Raw genomic sequence first — 19,697 nt, 5'->3', positions numbered from 1 at the left:
GCTAAAATTCACTTTGTTATTGATTTTAGTAATATTCAAATCTCAAAAGATAATAGAATTATTTTATGCAACTTCCAAAATAAAAACTATACTTTTGTGTAATGTGTTAATAATTCAAGAATATTCCTAATCGTCTCAAGCTACTTGTAAAACAACCAAAAATATCATTTATGTATCTGTATAAAAATTTGAAATATTTAAAAAAGGATGAGCACAATTTTTTTTTTCTAAATCATTCATAAAAATTTCAGCAGCTAACAGGCTAAGTGGATTACCTATAATTAAACCCTCCTTCAGAATGTAAATATTATTGTTATACTCAAAATAATTTTGATTAAAACAATCATTCAATGCCTCAACTACCTCAATTTTTGTAATTGATTAGTTTTCAGGGTAATAAGAAAGTATATTATGTACTGTTAAATTTATATATTACCGTTACACTACTCCCTATTGTTACTCTTTATATATTTGTGCATTTACCTCTTCTGGTTTTTGTATTTCTTTTTTTCATTGTATTTACTTTTAGTTTTATACTTTTATTTTCTGTTTGTATCACCTGAAGAAGGTACTGTACTGAAACAGCTGTTGTGATTTTTTAAATAATTTTGTAAAAATCAAATAACATATCTCGTTTATTTTCCTTTGTTTAATTATTGCTTAGATAAATCCATTACGATAAATAATAATTAAAATGTTGACACAAAATGTTTCACCTCACTGTATCTTTAATCCTTAAGTATTAACAATGCCATGGCAATAATAGCCCAGTTAAGAGACATCAAAGCTTATTGTATTTGGAAGTTGATTTGTTCAGTTAAACTTTTATTTGGTTCTGGTACGAGAATTTTATGAGTTTTTATTTTCTTTCATGTTATCAACATAGCTTCTATTCTTCCAAATAATTTACCTTGTTTTTTATTATAGTAGAGCTTAAAAATGAATGTTGTTATTTAAATTTATAATTTACATTTTTTGTTCGAATAATTTCATACATGATATTTTTAGTAACAATATTTCATATTTTTTTGTTATAACCACTTCTATGGATTTTTTAAGAAGTTGATTTTATTTTTTTATTTTGTCATGTTATTATTAAACCTGTGTGCTTTTAAAGATGCATTACTTATTTGAATTGTAACATATACAATACATATAAAGTAACATCATCATCACACATCGCTGTGTAACAACTTCAGTCAGAATATTTTTATGTAATTATTTAATTATTAACACCACGCTACATAACCAAAATTATAATGATGGAAATCTTTGATTATATGTTTACATAGAAAAAGATTTTTTGAGCAAGTTGAATGATACAGAAAAAATATTTTTTTAGTATTTTAAATCCTCACTTTAAAATTACATTTACATTGACTAGAATACTGTGTATAGGCAGAAAATTTGGTAAACATAAAATGGTTAAAGTATTAGTTATTTTAGTTGAAAGAAGGTGTGAGTTTTAGTTGAGAAGGGAGAGTGAAAATGTGTTAAATACTAATGCTAAGATGTATAAATTAGGTAGGAATAAATAAATATCTCTTTCTTTGTGCAATCATCAATCACCTATTTTTAGTCTGTTAAGGGTTCATTATAGTGAGCAGCCAGATCAAGTGGTTGTCCAGTCAGGTATCTACTATGATTAATCTGAAGTGTTTGTAAAGTTTAAAAGTCTTTCAACATTAACATTTTAAGATTAAAAAGGCTATTTTCAAGCCTTTACTTTAATTAGAAATATTCACAAAGCAGTTAACTTACTTTCCAATCAAATATTATGCACGATGAAGTAAAGTATTTATGTGTATTCAAAATTGTAAGTTATTTGATTACCATCTCTTGCCAAACCTTCAGGTTGTAGTGATGTATTTTTTTTGTATAATACCTTTTTTTTTAAATAGTAGTTTAATTTTTGTATTTTAGTTTATTTAAAATAAACGAAGGGAAATTTACCTTTTAACTGAAATAATTAAGAATTTTAGAAATTCAGAATTAATTTTAAGGTTGTTTAAGTCAGTGTTTTTGTTTTGGATTATGTTTTTGTTTATATATAAATATATTTTTTTAAATTTCTATTTCTATTTTAAGATTATCTATGTCTATTTCTCTCTTCTCTCTCATACACACATTCACTCTCTCTCATTTACACAAACATGCACTCTTTATTTTTGTTTCCATGAATTTACTTAATCTTTTCTTCTTCATTAATCAGCTCGATAATTAGTGAACATTGGATCATACTATTCATTTTATATCTCTTCTGGTTATCGTTTATTTATTTCATTAAATTTTTAAAAATATATTTTTAAACATTATTATACCGTGTTTTCAGTCATGGGTTTTTAGCTGCTGTCAGTACACATACACGATTCCGATTAAAAGCAAGGTATGAAAATATGATGATGTGTTTACATTTATAGAAAATAATTGCAAATTGCTTTTTTATTCAAATTATTTTCTTTATTTTTTTTTGTTATAACATTTATTATAATTGTTTTGTAATATTATATAATACTATTTTTTTTTCTTTACTGATGAATTAGTTTAGCGTATTTTTTTTATTAATTAATTTAGTTTTTAATTAACAAAGCTAGTCAGCATTTTTATTACAGTGCTTATTTTACAGTTAGCAAATTAAAGTTAGTTGTAGGTTGTTAATATATCTAATACTTTTAATGCAGTAATGAATTGAGTTATTCTTCTATTTCTTAGGCTAGTTTTGTTGTTCATGGGTTTTTCTTCTTTGTTTGTTTTAGCTTCTTTTTGTATTTTGAAAGAAAAAACATGGCTACTCTTTCATGTGTATACTATTCTGTTAGTTAAGTGTTGTTTAAAACGGTTGTTTACTCGTATGATGTTAAAAGGTGTTGATTTAATGGTTTTATATTGTTTAAATTTTGGTATTTGTATATCTTAATGGATCTTGTGAAATGTTTATTTGCATCGGTTAAATTGTTAAGTGGTTTCAGCTTGTTTGTTTGTTTGTTTATTTATTCAGCTATTGTTAATATGGTGTTCCATTTATGTTACGATTTACTTCACCCATTTCCGTCTATTCTTTATTAAGTCTTTTAAAAACTGTACACATTCATTAACATTTCAGTTGGTTAAGTAAAGATTTTGTTTTACATTTTTTGAGAGAGTCAATTTTAATTATTGATATTGCAAAATCTTCAGCCACACTTAATCATACATGTGAAGATAGATGATCAATAACAATTTGATTTCTTACTTACGCATAAGCATTGCTAACATTGCAAAGATTTGTAGGTCAAATTGTGGTTAGTAGTAGCATTTTATTTTGATCAGAAGCTCACCAGATCAGTATTTCCATGCTTTTAAATATATTTTTACATTATACAATTACTTAGCTGTTGTTATTTCCAGAGTGGTGCAACTGGTACAAACCAAATATTAGAGTTCACTGCAATACTCATTACTGAATATTTCATTACAGGATTCACTTTACCATTAAATATTCTTCCACTACTAAATTTTTTTTTTCTTAGATAAATCTCACTATTCAGGATTTAATACATTAATATTTTATGCAGATATTACTTGGTCTTACATTATGCAGGCATGTCAGGGATCGGTAGGTGTGTCATTAAATGTATAAAGAAAGGAACTGCCCCCAACATTTGCCTGGATAGATAGAAACCTTGAACAAAGCATAATCCCAAAATATAGAATTAATGTTTATAAAACAGTTTGTCAGAACTAAGTCTACATCCAAAGTTTTTATCATTGTTTTATTATGTATATTTTTAGTTCAGTTTTTATCTATGTTAAGAAATATTTATTTTGCCCTTTTTATCATTTATATATCGCAAAATAATTTATCAACTCCTAAATATTTTAAAGGTCATTTACCCTTTATGGAGATATTTAAAAAGTGACCAAACACCCTCCCCCTTTTTATTGAACTTCTTAACTTCAATTATCATCTTCATTCGAACAAAACAGGCTTTAATTTTAACTCTCTTCATTATTTTCAGCATCCAAATTATGATTCATAAGAAATTGGAAACTTTGTACAGCAATAACCGGATAGCCACTGAAAATAGCAATTATTAAATTGCATGAGCCAATTATTACAACACAAACAAAAAACTGAACACACTTTATAGGTTTAGATAATATACAAAATTAAAATTAAAGAGTGTTACTGAAATTAAAACAGTTAGATTATATAAATGACACAGTGTTAGTAATATTAAAAGTCAGTTGTACGTGTATGTTAATTATACTTCGAATAGAAATTTAGAAAATGTATCGATCTGTAGATATTTAATTGAAGTCCCATATTAATTCTTGAAAATAATAGTAAAATGTGTATGTGAAGATAATAAATAAATTAACTAAATTGTTAAAAAAAAGAGTATCTGTTTTGAAGACATAAATACAATGTACTTGAATATATATTATTTGTGCACATTAAACAAAGGTAGGAAATTAAAATGACAGAAGCATAAGGCAACTTTTTTCTTCACCAAAGTATTTTCCATTGTTAATAAAAAGTAGTTCTGTTGTTTGGTTTGAGTGAGGTCAATTTAATTTTTGAATAAATGTCTTACGATTCTTAGTAGTAATGGAAACCATTAAACAAGTGACAGAAGATTGGGCATTCCAGAAATTATGGTTTAAAACTAACTTAAATTTAAAGTCTATGAATAAAAAGATACTACGCTTAATACTGATAGTAGGAGAAGGAGAATATTTATAAGAATTCTGTACTTGGTGTAGACTTACATCAGTAAAAAGATTTTAAGAAATATTAACCTAAATCAAAAAATATTCTGATTTATGTAATAATTAAATAACATGAATATAAACAATTTTGTTCTCTAAATTAAAATATAATATTAAACTTTATAAATCTAACTTTATTAAACTTAATATACAATATTGGTCAGTTATGTCATATTTAAAAAAAAAATAAGGATTGAAGGATACACTATGTGTATCTATGCATATATCGGTAATGTATTTACTTTTTCAAATGACCATTAAAGCATAGTTGGTGCAGAATTACAGCTAAACAGAATAAAAAAATTTAACATATGAAAATGTAAAATGAATTTATTATTGCAGTGCTGGATTGACTTAAGTTGTTATGAGGTTATTTCAGTAATTTTTTTTAATCTAATACTGAAAATTTAAACTGTAAGTTTTCTCTCTGTTGGTAAACCATAGAGTACAGTATTTTCATTTATATATTTATTTATTTTTTTGAAGAAATTAGCTTTTCTTTCCAACCGTAAGGTCAACAGATCATAGCATAGTTTAATTGGTTGTATTTTAATGTTATCGTTTATTGTGTTCTGAATAATAATACTAGTTACAAATCTGGAACCTGGCTTTTTAAAACTGTAATTGAATGTTGTCTGATTTTTAGGAAATGAAAGTTCAACAGATAGAACTTTTTGCAATGTTTTTACAGTTTCTGTCTTTGTTTAACTACTATTATTATTATCTTCAAGTAAATTTCAACAGTGTACTGGTAAACTTTATTTAGCATTTATTAACTTAATTGATATACAGGAATTGATTTATTAGGTTGAAGGTTGGTTTTATTGTATCTATGGTTGTTTTTGTTATATTGAACACTTTCTTAAACTCAGGGCAGGCTTTGTGTTTTTCACTTTAAAAAATTCATTTAATTATTTAAAATTCATTATCAGTAATTATAATTGGGACTAATGATTTTAGTCACTTAAATAAGGTAGATATACTCATAAGCAATTTTTTTTTAAAGCAGCCTGCATAACATCTTATGATCATTATCATCTTGGTGTTTTTATCTGCTGAACATTTTCTTCCTCAAGAGAAGACATGAGTTGGCTGGGTAGCATAGCAGGACAGGATTGAAAACCACAGAAAGTTAATAATCTAAATTAAAGCTTGCATGCAGATGAAAACCACTAGCTGCCACATAGTCTCCTTGACAGTATACTGCAATAAAGGGTATTCAACCTGCCGATTCCATGTAATTGACTTTTAGGGCATTGCTATCTCAAATTGGCCAAGTACTAAATGCAAAAATGTGTTTTTAGAATGATAAAAATAAAAACATTTTTTGCATAGATGATCTATAGAAGAAAAGCGAGCAAATGTCAAGAAAGCACTAAGGAAGGAGACATTTGTTTATTATGTATGAAGTCAATTAAACTTAAATATTATTATCAAATTGCAAAGGAAAAAATGATTCATTTTTAACTTAGTTGTGTTTTACTTACATATTCATAAAAAAATTCAACATAGTATACCAAATTACAGTTGTTTAATAAAATTATTGTTCATTGTACTTATTTTTACGGTCATATTAAATATGCATTTTTGATAACCAAAAAATTATGGAAAACCTCTTTTTTGCAAGACTTTTTCTTCAGATTGTATAACAGGTAATTTTAACCGATTTCCTTGTATTTTTAATATTTGTGTTATAAAGTGTATTTAAATTTTATAACCGTCATGATGGATAAGACTTATTTGTAAAGTTACTGGCTTTTTAATTAACAGTTTATACAAAAATATCAATTACATAAACAGTATCATATAAAATGTTTTGTTTCATTGAGATAAAATAAAGGAGGTTTATTTAATTACTTAAAAAGGCATAAAAATATGTTCTTTAAGAGTCTGATGTATAATCTTGTATGGTTTTCCAGTAGATCCTTCTCTGGTTTGGGAACTATTCTAGAGCTTGAAATAAGGAAAAAAATTCATAAACATCCAAAAATACTTTATCAGGTTACAGGTAGCAAAAAATCTCTTTTGGATTCAGTTTCCCCGATGAAATAGGTCATATTGAAATTTTAAGGCAATATGTACAAGGGGTAAATGTATGTTTTTTGACCGGAAAAATTGTATAAAACAGGTCCCAGAACTATACCTCTCGCAATTTTCTTGATATTCAATGTAAAACAGAAAAATTCAATGACAACAAGCACGTTTTTTTAGTTTTGAAGTACAATAACTGTGTTAAATTACTAATAAATGCATAAATTTTATCAAAACTTATAGAGAATTTAAATCTGAGAAAACTGATGTAATAGAGTGTGAAAAACAAAAAAGTCAACTTTATTATTAAAACAAAACTGAACAGAGAAAATATTTGCAAAATGAATTTTGCGCAAGTGTAACCCTATTTAATAAAAATATATATAATGTTTTTTAAACCTACTTTTTCTGCATTTATAACTGCAGAAAAAACATTTATTTTTTAGCATATGTTCTGTGGTTAATCTAATACACTTCATAATATTTTCTATTCCATAGAAATAGGTATCAAAAAAGAACACAAAAAAGTAACAAGATATGTAAGGTCTTCTCATTGTTCTTAAGCAATACTTTATATTAAGCTTTTTTAAGTATTATATGTATAATATAATACTTAAAACATAACATATGTATACTATAAATATGTTATGTTGAAGGTTTCTTAAAATCATTTATTAATTTTTTCCATTGGACCTGCGTTGCATTTTATTTAAAAAGGATTTTTTTTTAATATTTCATAGCAAACTAAGCTATACATACTTAAATAGACAAATGTAAAAATTTATTTATGAACTGTCATTGCAATCAAAAATCTTTTTTAAAGGTTCCATTTACAAATGGTTTGGCCATTCAGTTTTTAAAAAAATAATCTTATATGGAAAACCAATACATTATGAATCGAATAATCCTATTAAAAAAGATTATTTAAAGTAACAAAAATTCATGAAATATAATTTGCTTTTGATTGTGTTTTTTTTTGTTGATCCTCATACATTATACCTCTTCTTTTGGATGGGTCGTGTAGAACTCGTAAATCCTGTGGCTATAGACTTAATTAATTTTTCTTTCTTCAACTATTTGTTGTCAATTCTGTTCTGATATGTCTGTGTTTCTTATTGTGTCCCTCTTTACTTACTTGTTCTGCTTTCTAGGGAATTTATTTTTCCTACCTGAATTGTGATCCATTCTCTTTCACCAATGTCCATTTTTCCATTCATCCATGGAAGACAGATAATTTATATATATAACATTCCTGCCTTGTAATGTTTTGCGTGTAATTCTTTACCTCAAAGCCATTAATATTTAATGGCTTTGGTGGAAGTTTATTGCTGTTTGTAATCTAATTTTCTTTTTTTTCATGTTTCTATCATTAACTTTCCCTCAGGTACATGGAGTTCTGCACAGTTTTCAGTGGAATTCCATCCTCCTCTTCAGACCATTAATTTTTCACTTTTTCTGCCCTAGTAATCTAGTCACACTTCTTCAATTAACTTTTTTATTCCTCCAGTTATTCTTGTACTGAATAAGATTTGTCATTCTAAATCATAACAGTTGTAAATATCTTGTTAAATTCATATTGTAGTGATTTCATTTTCTTAGTAATATTTTCCATTACTATATTAAATGTGTTAGGGTTGACAAATTTCTTTCTTTCAATTTTTTTTTTCATTTCAAGCCAATCCTTGTTCCCTTCTTGTTATCTACATATGATATAGCAAGATTCTGTGTATTTCTTGGACTCACTATAATTATTACTAGGGTTTTCCAATTAGAGTATTCACCAAGTTAGAAGATTTTTCAGAATCGAGAAACTTCTAAAAAAATTCATTAACCAAATACTTGGACTAAAACTATATTGTTCCACTTAATTCTTAATTACACTTCTATTTAATTCCAAATTGTAGTTAAAATGATTCCCTATAACACTTTTGCCGATCAAATCATCATACTTATCTTCCTTAATTCCTACACTACTTTTTTATAGTTTACTTCATTAATTTTCATTTAGAGACATTTGTAATCTTAGTTATTCATATTGAATTAGTTCATCAGAAATGAATCCTATTTGATAATATTAAGCAAGAAAGGATCAAAGACCGCTGTGAGATGAAAAATGAAAGAATTGAAAGAAAGAAATGTGTTTATATTTACAATTTTTTTTTTGTTTTGTGTTGTTTTCTCGTTGTGTTATTGTTGGCTGTTACATTTTCTAATTTTATAATTTGTATAATGTGAGAATGGTTACAGAGATGTTATTTAATACAGAAGTATTTCTTCCACATATATGTTTACTGATGCTTTAAATCTTTGAATTGATATCCATAATTTATTTTTCACGTAGAGTTGTAGTATTAAAATCGTACTAGTTATTGTCTCCCATTTTTCAGTTTTTACATATAAATATTGTCTTTTGTTCATATTATGGTTTTTTACATCATCATGTTTATTTGGAAAAAGTAAATGAAATATTTATTTTTTATTGTGTTTTAAGATGAATTATTCTGAGTCATTTTTGTTGTATATAAGTAGGAAAAATATTATTTGTTGTAGGAATCTGTAATAAAAAGAAAGTGCAGTTTAATACTTGCTGTACATATTTTCTTGCCTAACATAACTTGTATTAATGTGTAATCTATTTTCGATAAAGATAAAAGCTGCGCACACTGATTGACAGTGAATACTGATTTTATATATTAATAAACAAAATTGTAAATATTGCTGGCAATAGTTTAATATTTGTTGATTAACCTTTTTCATGCGACTGGCACAGGTATTCTATTGATATTACTTCATTCTTTATGTACATGCAGCAGCACAACATGTTTGCACAAATTAAAAACTTTTTAATGAGTTTATAATGTTTTTATTCTTTATCTTATTGTATCTTAGAAGTTTTTTGTGGCATTACACTCTCCATAAAATTATTATTATTAAAAAATAATAATAAATAATTGCTAAAAAGTTTTATATCCCAAATTTTTTTTTGTTTTTACACTTTCTGTATATTTTTTTCTGCATTACACTTTCTGTGTAGATTAAAAAAATAGTCATAGTAATAAAAATTACCAAAGTTTTATATCCCAATTTTTTTCTGGCATTACTCTTTCTCCATAAATTAAAAAATAATGATAAAAAATTGCTGTAGTTTTATATTCCAAAATTTTATGTATTCACTTTATATTAGAATTGGAATTGTTTTTATTTTTTATCACGTATAAATAATTATATTTATTGTTACATCTATATGTTTGCTGCTTACTGTATAGAGATATTGCCCTTATAAATTATATTTTTAATTTTTAATTGCCAAGTATGAATTTTTAATGTTATTTAATTGATAATTACTATTGGCTACCTTAATTTGGCTCACTATATTCATATATTAGTAAAAATAAGCACATTTTTCATATCAAAAGTTTTGATTTACAGTTATCCATATATATATATTTTTTTCATTTAAAAAATGAAAACAGAATATAGTTAAGTGTTAACATGTGATATACCTATAGCCAAGTCTTCCTGATTGTTTTTGGGTTTACCACATGCAACAGAATTTTATTAACTGTTGTGAGTAGAACATTTTTAAAATTATTTCTTAAAGTTTTTAAATTCTAAAATGTGTACTCTAAAGTTTTTATTATTTTCATATAAAAACAAATTATAGTGATAAAAACTGAAATATGAGTATGTGATAATAAATGTAAATGGAACACTAAATTTTTTAGTGAAATTTCATGTAATATTTACATAAGCAAAATTCCCAAAAACCCCACCATATGAAATTTTTTTAATGTTTTTAACAGGTAGAAAAATTAGCCTTGTAAAGTCTATATGTTAATACTTACGGTATAGTTGCACAATTTTTTTGATGAGTGATTATATACTGAATGTTTAGAACAATGAACTTTCAAAGTAGCTAAATTGTAGCTATGAACCAGGGAATGCTTCTGCCAGACCTACAGCATGTAAAGGGTTAAATTAGAATGCACATAACAGCTTCTTTTTTTTGGCACTTGCAGTTTGAGTTCAAATATTAACTAACAGTTACATATTCATTTAAATTTTTCTGAATCAGTGTTGGTTATGTGTTTCAGAGGTTTTGATTTTTGACATCAGAAACACTGTCCTCGTATGATGATAACTCATTGGTTATATTATCTTTTTTTTTGAAATGGAATAAATTTTTAACCGACATGTGGTTATAAGTTGTAAAATGTAGTTTTTTTTAGTTGTATTAAAATAAAGATTTATTTAAATTATACAGATTTATGTTGATTTTTTTATAAATAAAACATGTTTGTTTTTTGTTGATTTATCCTAGTGAAATTGTTATGTAATTAACTCGTTGAATAAACATTTTATCTAGACTTTGAGGAACAGCTCATACCTAGATTTTCCAGTAAACTTATTTGACCTGAGAATATAAAACTAATTGCAAATTGTAATGGAGGTTACTGTGCAATTTGGAAGACTAGACCCACAGTTTCTGTATCCTGTCCTTTTTTTTCTCTTTTTTTTGTGTCAAACTTCAACCTACTCTTCATCATTATAAAATTGTGGTCAGTTTGATACATTTGCGTGTGACAGTTTTACGGTCCAAAATTAGGTTTGAAATTTCTGCTTAATTATAATATAGTTGTTTGTTGTAACTAACAAAATTATTGGTTAATTTACTCATCAAATAGGCATTGGATCTAGCAGATTCAGCTATAATACTGTTCCAGTATTGTACATTATGTTAAACTGTTATGATATTTGATAACTTTGGATAAATTCCCAAATTCAACCAGATTAATAGAAACTGATGAATATATGAAGCTACTCATTTGTCACATAGCCATTGGCATATTCTGTTCTACCTTGCATTGACATTGTATAAAAATGTAAATACAAACTGGTCGATTTTTTATATATTATGTGTAAGTACCTTTTATGTTGTTTTTTGAAAAACTTTATATTCTTGTACGGGTGTAGTGTCCTGTATGAGGAATTAAATAAAACCACACTACTAAATTAAATCCAGCCACTTTAGACCAGTTTTGATGGGACTAACAAAATAAAATAAGAATGATATCCCATAATTACAGAAAAAATGATTTGTTAAAACAGCATAACATTGAAATGGCAGCTGCATTCCTGTATTTAGTAAATGAAATCACGCATGCTTTCCCATTCTTGGTTTATCGTTCTGTAAAGGATCTTTGCTTAGCTATCAAAGAGGGCATCATCGAGTCTTGTTTGCAATGGTATACTTATAAGAAAACAATTTTCCTATTTCTCTTTATCTTAAAAATAAATACAGGAGTTCATGAAGTGAATAAGAAGTTACTTAGAGTATCTAAACTTTTACTTTGGTCTTTTTCTCATTTATTAATTAAAATTACATATTAAATTAAAAAGAGTAAGTATTAAAATTAATCTGTTGTACACTACTTGTTGGGTTTCAACTTGTCTACTCACTGACTTCAATTCCTACACCATAAAACCAGGTGGTCATAGCCTTGTGTAGATCCATGTTGACAGTTTCTCTCCTTAGCAGAACAGCTGTACTTTGTATGGAGTAGGCTGGAGCCAGATGTTTGTATTATATGGTATAGTTAGCCTTGTCCAAACCCTACAGTGAAGCACCTTTAATAAAGATTATTAAAGCTCCACTGAATGTTGAGAAGGTTGATTTCTGCATTCTTCAGTTGGGCTTGTGGAATACATGCTGGACTTTTGAGTTACAGGCAAGATGTCTGTGAGTGAACTACTCACATCCTTAAGTATTGATTTATGACTCTCCCAAGCGTATAAAAATTGCTAATTTTCACCAAATACAATTTTGTTAATTATCTATATACAAGTCGTGGACTTGCTACAGAATGATAGTCTGTGACTTAACAGAGGTGATGGCTGATGTACGTCAGATTCACAGGAGCCTAAATTTTGAGTGTGCAGATTGGTTATATGACTGGAAGTTGTGTGTAAAATGTTGCAAGCACAAGTTGCGGATATGTACCCTTTAGTGGCCGGATAATAACATCATTGTCCAACATGTAGCTGATTGAACTTTAGGCTGAGGGAAGCAGTAGTTTATAACCCAAGTAGGTTTATTCTACACAGTAATATTACTTTTTTCTCTGGATTGTTTAAATATGTTATCTACTGCATTCCACCATCAGACCAGATGTAGGATCTCATCCCACAGGTAGTCCATATGGGTTTACAGGGTTATTCAGCTGCCTAAGGCAAAATGTAGGAACAAAAAATATCAGAGTAACAGTTGGTATTGCAATTGTCGTAAGGCAATGTTTGAACTCATAGTAGGCGGGTAGTAGTTTTATATTAATCACTTAGCTGCTGTCACATGAACTAGTAAATTGCTTTAGAATGGCAGTGTCATGTTGCACTATGAAAACCCTCAAGAGTGCTCTTTTGCAATAATAATTAAAGAACTACAATTATGTGTATTAAGATAAACATGTACATTTATCAATCTATTTTGCATTCTAACATTTGAAAATTCTTTATTAGGATCCCTGGATAAAATATCCTTAATTAATCCTAAAGTATTGACTAATAAGTATTGACTTATTGAAGGACTTGAATTGACTCTCCCAAGCAAGTGTATCAAAATTGCTAATTTTCATCAAATACAAAATACAGATTTGTTTGTATGGGTAAATAACATTTGTGTAATTACAGATATGTAGATGTATTAACTAAAATATACGTTGTATATTTGTAGATTCAAGTCAATAGTCAAATTAGATTTACTATAATGGAAACAAATGAAACAGTTAATCAATTATACAGAGTGGGCAGGAATTAACTCTCTATTGAAAATTGTTATGAATTGCTAAAATTCCACATAAGCACATCATTAAACACCAAAGGTGTTCCCAAGTAGATCCCCGTTTGTTCTGTAAACAAACGGGGATGTTTATGACAGACTTCTGTAGATAATCCAGCGGTACATTTCCAAAAACTTATTGAATTTGCTACTACAATTTATCAAGAGTTTTTGGTTTTGTGCGATAAACTCCCTTTTTCACCCACTCCTAGAGGAAGAAGTCACAGGGTATTAGGTCAGGACTCCTTGCTGGCCATTCAAGAGGGCCACGACGTCCCAACCAGTGTCCTGGAAAATGGGTGTTGAGCCATACACAGACACGACTTGTGAACTGAGGCAGGGCCCCATCTTGCATAAAGATCAGGTTGTTGTAGTTGTCACATGTGGATGGATACAATACTGTGAACGTAATCTTCAAACATACCAAGGTATCATTGAGCATTCATTGTGATATAAACCCACAACATGTGTGGATGTTATGCCACACCACACTGTGACCTTTGAACAATGTTGGCTTTTTTCAACAACCACCCTCGGATCCTATATTGCCCAATAATTGTGCTGGTTAACAAACCCCCCCCCCCCCCCAATTATGAGCTTCATCTGTCCACAGGATATACTGAAATTATCGGACCATCTTCATACCAAGCAAGCATCATCTCACCATATTCCAACTGATGATCACAGTCTTCTGGCAGTAATGTGGTTTCCATGGACAAAAATTCAACTCTCTTCAGAACAGTTCGGATTGTGTGTCGAGTTAAACCGTTTTCACAAGATGCCTGTCTTTGTGATTTCTGAGGACTTCAAGTTCAATTTCCTGAGCCACTTGCACATTTTACTCCGTCCTGAATGATGAGGGGCGACTACGTCTCCTAACATCTGATACAGAACCTGTGTCCATTAGCTTTGAGTGGCAATTCCTTATGGTCTATGCATCGTTCGAGGCACGAGGTCCTTTCACACTTCGCCACCATCTCTGTACGTGTAACACAGACCACCATACTTTGTACCAGGATGCTAGCTGAGCCTGCTCATGCAAGGTTAGATGTTGCGGCATGTTCCACTACTGATACCTGCAATGACATAAATGAGATATCATGTAATAAATTCTACCATTGCAAGGAACAAAATCCCTTTTGTTTTCTGAAAATCGGTTAAGTATTAAAAACATTATAAACAATTTTCAATAGGGAGTTAATTCCCGCCCATCCAGTATATAAATTTACAAGGTGATCGTAAATTATTCAACTCAATTTAGGTGTTAATAAAAAAATAACAAAGCAGTATAAATTCATGCATGTTTTATTGTTGAAAGAGCATTTCTAACAGTTTTGTTTACTTCACATTAACTTCAAACAAGGTTCACATGAGCACTTTTTGTTGTGTGTAAAATGTCTGCATGATTTCAATATCACACTACACATTACGAAGAATATAAAGAATTATTACATCTTTGATTCTTTTTAGTTCATTGATGTTGGCAACCTTTATTGCATACACCCTTTCTTTGACAAACCATCAAAAAAAGAAATCAAGTAGTGTAACATCAATGAATCTAGATGGCGAGAATCTAATGTTGGGTAGGTTGTTCATGTAGGTAGTGCATATGTAACTTGTAAATCGCAGTGCTATGCCATCTTGTTGAAAGTAAACATTGAATTGCCGATGTTCAATTTGTGGTACTGCATATTCCTGTAACATATCTAGATAATTAGTGCTAGTAACTTTTGGCTTGGTAAAGAAGAATACTCCAATCACTTCATAAGCAGTCAACACCAGTTATTAATTTTTGGGGGTGTCATGCTGTGTTTTCAAATGACATGAGGGTTCTCGCTACCCAAAATCGTACAGTTATGATGCTTAATGTGACCCAAAACATGGAAGGTAACTTCATAAGAAAAGGTTACAGTTTTAAAAACTAATTATTTTCATTCATTTTATCAAGAATGTTCACAGCAAAATTGTTATGGTGTGGTTTATCGCCATTTTAATTGCATGGCTAAATTTTGTATGCAATAAAGTTTTAGAAACTTCATGCTTGCTGATTGCAGTATTCCCAATTCTAAATTCACATATTGAATCGATTTACCCAGCATTCTCTGAAAAGTTTCTCTTATTCGATGCACAACTTTCTTGGAGAAGGGAGGTCTGCCAGTACCTTTTTTGTGTACTGTACTACCCATATCTTCTAACTGCTGATACTGACATTTAATAGAGTATTAAGAGTATGATGGCTGTACTCTAAACGAAAACATCTACCAACAGTATAGGAGATTGCTTTCATGAAACCATAGTACGCATATTGTTTTCTTCTTCACGGTAGCAATTGCTCAATTGATGCTCCACCTGTCATTACATTTTGACTTGTTATTTACTATTAAAATAAATGAATAAAAGAATATTTCTCAAGGGTAAATGAATATATCTATGTAACTTTTAATCTTATTTGTAATTTTAAGAAGTTTTAATTTATAAAATATTAAATTTGCAAAATCATAAGTAGCTGGTATCATTTAAGTTACAATTCTACAGCAACAAAAGATTCTTAAATAGGACCATTATTTATAGGAATAGATTCTTAAATAGGAAGGAAAGATTCAGAACTACTGTTATAAACTAAAATATGGTATATTGTTTTTTTAAATTTTTGTAATTTTTATATCCAAGTCTGCGCAAAGGGTCTAACCCTCAGCAGAACTTATTCACTCTACGAGGATGAATCATTAAGTACCTACCTGTGTTAGGAATGAAAATGCAAATTTTTCAGAAAACTTTTTTTATTTTTCAACATAATCTTTTTTGGAGGCTACACTTTTCACAGAGTCCCTGCCAATTTTTTAAATCCTCTAAAAAATACGATATGTCAAACTCTTCAAAATAGGCTTCTGTCTTGATGATGAGCTGTTTGTTTGAGCTGAATTTTTTCCTGCGAGCCACCCTTTCATGTTGGGGAACAGAAAGAAGTTGCAGGGAACCAAGTCGAGTGAATACAGTGAATATGGTAGCAATTCATGCAATTTGGCTGCGACGATTCTGGATAGTGAGCTGGTGTGTTATGAAATAGCAATTTTTTCTTTGCCAAGTGGGGCTGTGTCTGTTTCAATTTTTTGTTGAATCGGTCCAATAATTCACTGTAGTACTGCCTAGTGAATGTACTCCTTTTTTCCAGAAAGTTCTTCGTATCCCAAAAAAATCATAGCAATGAAATGACCTTTCCGACTGATGGACCGTTTTGGCTTTCTTTGGAGCAGATTGCCTGGAAAAACTCATTGTTTTGATTGTTGTTTGGCCTCTAGCGTATAATAATGGATCTAGGTTTATCAATGGTGACAGCTTTCTGTAAAAACTCCTGCTGATTTCGCTTAAAGAGGTCCAGCTATATCTGCTTGTAGTCTGAAGTGAGCAGTTGCGGCATCCATTGGGCCAACAGCTTTCTCATTCTTATCTTATCATGTAAAATGTTTGTTGCCGTTCTGTATGACTCACCCACGGCCTCTACTACTTCACGTACCTTTCGTTCTGCAATCTGTAAGAATCACATCATGGACCTTTTCAATGATTTCCTTGGTAACCAAATCTGCTGGACGACCTGGGTGCTCCTCATTAAAAACAAAAGTATGTCCGTGTTTAAATTCGTTAAACCAAAATATCACAGTTGCTATAGATGGTGAAGAGTCCCAGTAGACAGAATCAACTTAGCTTTTATTTGTTTGCACATTTTTTCATCCAAAAATAAAAAAAAGGGAATTACTGATCGATATTATTCTTTTTCCATTGTATCAAAAAACACCAGATACATTTAATATAAATGGCTGTCAAATAAAAACTAACACATGAATCAATCTAAAATTTTGTGTGGTGTCGTTTGATAGATGGTAATATACTGTAGTAATGCCATCTTTCCTCAGCATTGCCACCTGTCTTCAAACATGGGTACTTATTGATCCACCCTTGTACGTAGAGAGGTGTATCATGTTGATTTGAGTACGTAAATAAACTGAATTGAAAAAAAAAATCATGAGTAGTAATACAGTGTGTCCTTTAACCGGTCACTTAGTATCTTTGTTAAAGATTTCAATACTTTCACCAGAGATGAAGTAACTGGTGCCATTTGCTTCCTTGTAGAGTGATTCCTTATTGGAGTAGTAGTTATCTTTTGGATTATTTTTGGTCTTTTTATTGTTCTGAAAATATTTATATTGAAGCTAATAAAACTAGGAGTTGAATCCTCACCAGATATATAATTTTTTACCAAATACAAAATTTTGATTACATATTTCTACATAAAAGCTTCAAGCATATGTAATGAAATAGTCATAAAAACAACGTTCATTCAAGAAAAAGACAAAAAATATAAAAGATGCCCTAAAAAGTTATTGTTATTTTAAAGTAGCAAGAACTTTATCATGGGCAGTTTTGGTAATTTTAAGCAATTAGTCGATCAACTTAAATTTTTAAGATGCCATAGTAGATATGCCAAGGATCAGGAAAACACAAGATCCAAATGTCAAAACAGATTTGAATAGTGACCCATCCAAGGTCAAATCTACGTTGTATCAGTTCTGTAGTCAATATATAAGGTATAAGGTGATTTAGAGGCCAACACCGAACACACACACACACACACATACACGAACATTAACATCTGGAAAATTTCCAACTGGGTTTTTGGTTCCTTAGGTGTCAAAACGTAAAGATCTGGTGTAAACCGCATATGCCCAAATTGGACCAATTACAATACTTTCCCTTATAGAACTATAGCGCTATCTAGATGGGAAAGTAATAATGGGGAATTAAATATAAAGATTAGAGATGTTTTATACATCAAAATTTTACAGAGTTTTGTTATTTAGTTGAAGAATTCTTTACAAAGGATGAATAAGCAAAATAATTTGACTGATTATTGTGCTATTTATTTTTGAATTTAGCCAGATATCCTTCATAATATTATTATGTGTTGTAGTATTTTAGCAAAATATGAATAATAAAAACAGTCAAGAAAGCTTTAAAAAAAACTGAAGTTTCAAAATACTATATAAAAAAAATGTAGAAAATTTTAGTGACAAGAAAAAAGTAAAAGTAAAAGAAAAATGTTTTTAGAAAGAACTGTTGAGGGGGTTAGATTTAAAAAGAGAATTTTTGTGTCAACTTAAAATATTAATGCAATCTTTAAAAAGAAATTAAATACAACAAAATCTATCAAATTATAGTAAAAAGGTTAATATTGCAGTTATATTGCAACAGTATCATTCAGTTATGTTTGATGTTGCCATTCATTGTATTGTTTTATGTTTATTAAAAACAAAAATTCTATATGCATTATTACTGCGTGTGAATTTGAATTTATTTATATCTAAATTTAAAGACAACAAAATTAAATTCTCTGACATTTTTTTGGCATTCATTCAGGTTCATTTCATTCTCACTGTAGATTTTTTTTTACAAACAACTACTTCTAATGATCAAAATTTTTAAAATAGTAATATAATTTGTTCATTTCTGTTTTCATCTTTAGGTAGTATTTCTTAATAAGTATACTTTGCAAATTTAATTATAGCTACAGTTTTAAGATCAATGAACTTTAATTTAAATTGTGTTGAGCTCTCTTCTGTATAATCTTTTTTTACATCTTCTGCTTTTCTAGCTGATTCTAGCAATAATTTGGCAGTTTTTTCCCACTTCCTCTAGAGTCTTTTAATTCGATTAAATTAATCAAAAATATATTTCATATTTTCATGATATAATATCTTTAACATTAAAATAAACTTAAGTAGAAGAAATTGTGTATTTTCCCCATAAGTTTTTAATGATATTTTGATTAAGCGAGTGTTTGCATTATAACACTATAAATTTTTTGTTACATTCCACTCTCCGAGCCTTTTTAAATACCAGTTAATACCTTCATCTTTCTCGTAGAAAAAAAATTAAATCTTTGAAATCAATTCATTGTATGATGAACAGTAAGGATTGAACACACATATCATTAAGAAATCTTACTTCTTGAAGCCAATTAATTAAAATAAATATGATTATCATTTGATTTCTTTTCTTTATTTTTAAATACAGTAAAATATGC

The 19,697-nt window shown here is 28.7% G+C and overlaps 1 protein-coding gene across 15 annotated transcripts in view; it reads left to right on the top strand.

The window, feature by feature from the left end:
• Mbs (Myosin binding subunit) overlaps positions 1–19,697 on the top strand; it is a 308,562-nt gene that overhangs the window by 224,143 nt on the left and 64,722 nt on the right. Inside the window, exons 19-20 of one of the 15 annotated variants that reach the window (XM_075372618.1) lie at positions 2,333–2,386; positions 10,878–11,042. The exons of 13 other annotated variants lie outside the window; for them this stretch is intronic. In XM_075372618.1, coding sequence (XP_075228733.1) covers positions 2,333–2,386; positions 10,878–10,886 — 63 coding nt within the window. In that variant the 3' untranslated portion in view covers positions 10,887–11,042. Of the gene's footprint in view, positions 1–2,332; positions 2,387–10,877; positions 11,043–19,697 lie in introns of those variants that run through there. One more of the 15 variants, XM_075372621.1, reaches the window with a different exon arrangement.

Source organism: Lycorma delicatula, chromosome 8 (assembly GCF_047948215.1).
Source record: "Lycorma delicatula isolate Av1 chromosome 8, ASM4794821v1, whole genome shotgun sequence".
In the NCBI taxonomy this organism is placed as follows: domain Eukaryota; kingdom Metazoa; phylum Arthropoda; class Insecta; order Hemiptera; family Fulgoridae; genus Lycorma; species Lycorma delicatula.
Note: the sequence above shows the minus strand (reverse complement) of the source record. Positions and strands in the feature narration are given on the sequence as shown.